This window comes from Ornithodoros turicata, chromosome 5, assembly GCF_037126465.1.
Source record: "Ornithodoros turicata isolate Travis chromosome 5, ASM3712646v1, whole genome shotgun sequence".
In the NCBI taxonomy this organism is placed as follows: domain Eukaryota; kingdom Metazoa; phylum Arthropoda; class Arachnida; order Ixodida; family Argasidae; genus Ornithodoros; species Ornithodoros turicata.
Window position 1 is genome coordinate 42,708,318 of NC_088205.1, and position 4,589 is coordinate 42,712,906.

The 4,589-nt window shown below is 46.5% G+C and overlaps 1 protein-coding gene across 1 annotated transcript; it reads right to left on the minus strand.

The window, feature by feature from the left end:
- Positions 1-479: 479 nt before the first annotated feature.
- Positions 480-1,165, minus strand: LOC135395777 (tigger transposable element-derived protein 6-like). The gene is made up of 2 exons (XM_064626868.1): positions 820-1,165; positions 480-754 (listed from the first exon to the last, which is right to left on the minus strand). The coding sequence occupies exons 1-2, from the start codon at positions 1,163-1,165 to the stop codon at positions 480-482; spliced, it is 621 nt and encodes a 206-aa protein (XP_064482938.1).
- Between the last annotated feature and the right edge of the window lie 3,424 nt (positions 1,166-4,589).

Below are 4,589 nucleotides of genomic sequence, written 5' to 3' on the forward strand. Positions count from 1 at the left end.
CCAACAGTTGCGAACTGTTTCCGCAGACACTGCGTCCCATGATCGCTTGACCGCAAGGAGACACCACCGCAGGTCCACTGTCTGCAGATCCTCGTTCTCCACGCAGGCAAGGTAGCGGCGAACGAGGGCAGCACGATAGTGTGCCTTGACGGCACGGATGGTTCCGGCATCAAGTGGTTGCAGACTAGCCGTGCAATTTGGAGGCAAAAATTCAACCCTCAGGTTTTTGAACTTTTCGTCGCTGACCACGTGACACCCAGCATTATCCCCATGCAATAAGGCCCGCCGTTTTTCAGCTTGAAGCTTCCGGTCAAAATTATGCAGAACTTCCTTAAAGATGTTGCCCGTCATCCATGCTTTTTTGTTCCAGAAGTACTCACACTAGATGTTCGGGTCGAATGCCTTTACAAATGATCTCGGGCGCGCTGCCTTCGCAGCAGGCTTTCGCTTGTCAGTTCCAGATGCGTTCACCAGGAATGCTACGGTGATGCGTCCTTGCTACGCTTTGTTCCAGCGGCATGCGTCGTTGCAAGTGATGACATTGGGCCCAACCTGAAAAGCAGTCCTGTTTCGTCGAGATTGTAAATTTCATCCTCGCTGTAGCTGGCCAGAATTTCACGAAGCCTAGCTCTACCCAGTGCCACGGTGTTCTCGTCGACGGACGCAGCCTCGCCATGAAGCTGAAAGTTGCGAATTCCATTGCGATTCTTGAAACGGCTCAGCCAACCCGCAGAACAGCTAAAGCCCTCAATTCCTGCAACGACAAACGGACACAAAAGTTAGTGTGGTGAAGTGGATAAAACGGTTTCAGTGACTTACCAAGAAGCGTTCCGTACACTTTGGCCTTCTCCGTGAGCATGGCGTCGTTGATGATAGCTCCTTTCGCTCTGACGTCGTTGAACCATAGCTGCAGGGATCTCTCGAGCTGCACATGTTTCGGTGGTCGTGCTCGAACTCTGTTAGACTCGTCCGTGGAAACTTTCAGCCATTTGTCTGCTTCCTTGAGTACAGTGGTGATGGTTGACCTTCCTACATCCAGGGATAGCTCCCGTTTTGCCCATTCAGCGAGTTCGAGGTGGGAAGACGGGTTCTCTTTAAACCGGACGCAGATTCGCTTCCTCATTCCGGCTGTCAGGTCAGTCCTCTTCCGCTTCGTTCCGGCCATCACGACGCTTTGAACCAAACTGTCACTTGGGCCCGCGGTCACTGTCTTTTTAAGGTCGTTCTTGTTTTAGCAATCCGAGAAGAAGTATGAGTAATCTCGAGGTCAACAACGCCTTGAGTCACCCTAATCCTTTGCGCCCCACTTTAACTGTGTCACTTTGTGCCTGAGAAACGTAAGCAGCCACTCAAAGGGGTGCGTGACGCGGTCATAATAACGGGAGGATAATACGTGTTTTTGACCCCAGCTGTGCCCAAAAATCTCGGTCATAGTCCGATAAGCGGAATGTCATATTAACAGGAAGGATTTACATGGGGAAAAAACCGTTCCCCAGGAATTCGGTCATAAAGCGTGAATGTCAGATTAACGGGGGTCATAACAACGAGGGTTCACTGTACGTCCTAGACATGGTCATATTCGGAGATATGGTGCAAATTATGGAATTCAAGATGCGAGAACTTGTATGCCGAATCTACAATAGTTATAAAAATATTTGCACGTCATCGTCGGAAGGACCACTTGGGTTGATGGTGGAGTTTTTGAGGTTCGCTAACGAAGAATTGAAATACACTAGACCAAACGTAATTGTAATCATTGCAATGGGCATTGCATTAATCAAGAAAGCAATCAGATCAAATTATCATATACAAGCAGTCTATATCGCACGAGGGTAGTTTCATTTATAATCGACAGATGCCCGCCGGTCACATTTTTATTTTTCCCGGGAAAATTACATGTTATTCTTTGGCCGAAAGTAAGCGAAACGAGCTGGACCGCGGGTCTGTGCGATATCCCGTTCTCCTTCTGGAGGGGGTTAAAAAAAGCGCACATTTTTCCGGGCTAAATTTTTTCCAAGTTTGCGGCGTTGGATCTCTGGAACCGGGCGTCGCCCTCAGACGGCAATTTTTGTCAGCATAGAAGGGGTGCATGCATCTCACTTAAGCTAAAAACAAGTTGTGGATAATGGCCGAAACATATCGGGAAAAATTCCCGAAAACGCTCCGAACTGCATTTGTTGCGCAAATTTGCGGGGTTGTTTCAGAGCCGCCACAAGCCCGACGTCAATGAAACTGATATTGGATGAAAGCTTATTTGCTGCTCTTTCGTGTGGTATGCGGTTTGTCACGTTGTGGTCATTTACAATTTTTGGTACGGCGCTCTAAACGAGAGGACCCGCGAAAGAATCGGGTTTTTCGGGAGCGTTTTTCTCAAAAACCCCAGCTTCAAATTTGTTAATATTTTGTGTGTACATAGCTTAAACATCCATCTTTTACCACGTAAAATAAAAAGTCTGCTTATTTGACACCTAAGGGGCGCGCGAAATATTTTTAGCTCGCATACTCGCGCGCTCTCCGCGGAAGGCTAAGCGAACGGAGAGTATGCTTCTCTTTTCGGCTGCGCTTTTTAAAAAAGAAAAAAAGACAGCTCGAAATCGGCAGATATTTTCTTCAAACACAGTGTTGACACACTTCTCTCACATTACAAAATTAAATTTCTGCTTATTTGCTTCCTACAGAGCCCGCGAACTGTTTTAGCGTGTCTAGTAAATGACTTCAGAAAAGTGATACGAGCACACAAGTTTAATGCATGACATTTCAAGACAAAAAGGTAAGAGAAAAGATAGTTATCTAATAAGCTAGTAATTAGTAGATATAGTCTTATTTATAGATGCTTACATACAACATTGTCACCCTCTCTTGCCCATGTGTAGCAAGAGCGGAGCTTCGGAACAGGGCGTACGACTGACCACTCGTTTGACTTCTTTGCTTCTCGAAAAGCATCGACGTCCCCACATGAAAGGTATAAAAGAGTAATCCTGTGAAGTTTTGGCTGTAATTTCAGGACAAGATCGTTTGCTGTTTGGATAGCTTCTGATGGAGCCAACCGAAGGTTGTGGAGTGAAGCAGTGTGCTTGACGACACCACGGATCCCGTCACAGGCATTTTTACCATGGCCAGATGCACTGAACAGCCACTTCGTAACATGACGAGTTCTCTGTAGCTCGTAGAACTGGAATCGGTTTTTGAAGTGCGCGGCGGCGCCATCCGATACGTAAGAACATGTACTGTACAAGGGTCCAGTCTCATCCATGTGGTCGTCGATTTTTCTGATTGCCAGAAGTGTCAAAGCTGTGTCGTGCTGCATATCGTCCGACACAACGGCGAAACACTTGGAACCGGAGAATGTGCTTACCACGCAGGTAAATATTGTACAAGGACCGTTCTCGGCTCTGTCCAGGCTGGCTCTTTATGAGCGTTCAAAATATACGTCTGTTTTCAAGTAGAAGGAATCAGTCGATGACCACACTCCCACGCTTGGTTACGTGGAGGGAAAAAGGCAAGGGCAAGCAACCGCAACCTTGCCTCCCGTTCTCACGCTTCCCCATGAAGGAACTCACCTTGAAAGGATTAACCTTCAGTGCCATGCGACGGGAAACATACTTGTCCTTCATTTGCCGCATTACTAGTGATACCTACATTTGCTTTTTGTCGGCACTTGTGAACGATGTTTCGACCATGCAATATGCGTATGGTACAGCCCTAAAAAAATGAAAGAAAGAAAGAGTGAGAGAGAGAGCGGTTTTGTGTACCTGTTGAACAGCCCAGAGCTTACAGTGGGGACGACGTTGAAAAACAATTCGCGGGCTCTGTAGGAAGCAAATAAGCAGAAATTTAATTTTGTAATGTGAGAGAAGAGTGTCAACACTGTGTTTGAAGAAAATATCTGCCGATTTCGAGCTGTCTTTTTTTTTCGAAAAGCGCAGCCGAAAAGAGAAGCATACTCTCCGCTCGCTTAGCCTTCCGCGGAGAGCGCGCAAGTATGCGAGCTAAAAATATTTCGCGCGCCCCCTAGGAGTCAAATAAGCAGACTTTTTATTTTACGTGGTAAAAGATGGATGTTTAAGCTATGTACACACAAAATATTAACAAATTTGAAGCTAGGGTTTTTGAAAAAAACGCTCCCCAAAAACCCGATTCTTTCGCAGGCCCTCTCGTTTAGAACGCCGTACCAAAAATTGTAAATGACCACAACGTGACAAACCGCACACCACATGAAAGAGCAAAAAATGAGCTTTCGTCCAATTACAGTTTCATTGACGTCGGACTTGTGGCGGCTCTGTAACAACCCCGCAAATTTGCGCAACAAATGCAGTTCGGAGCGTTTTCGGGAATTTTTCCCGATATGTTTCGGCCATTTTCCACAACTTTTTTTAGCTTAAGTGAGACGCATGCATCCCTTCTATGTTGACAAAAATTGCCGTCTGAGGGCGACGTCTGGTTCCAGAGATACAACGCCGCAAACTTGGAAAAAATTTAGCCCGGAAAAATGTGCGCTTTTTTTAACCCCCTCCAGAAGGAGAATGGGATATCGCACAGACCTGCTGTCCAGCTCGTTTCGCGTATTTTCGGCCAAAGAATAACATGTA

Coding starts and splice junctions, on each gene's coding strand:
- LOC135395777 (XM_064626868.1), bottom strand. CDS start 1,165: ATGGCCGGAACGAAGCGGAAGAGGACTGACCTGACAGCCGGAATGAGG. Junction 755..819: donor AGTGTACGGAACGCTTCTTG/GTAAGTCACTGA, acceptor TTGTCGTTGCAG/GAATTGAGGGCTTTAGCTGT.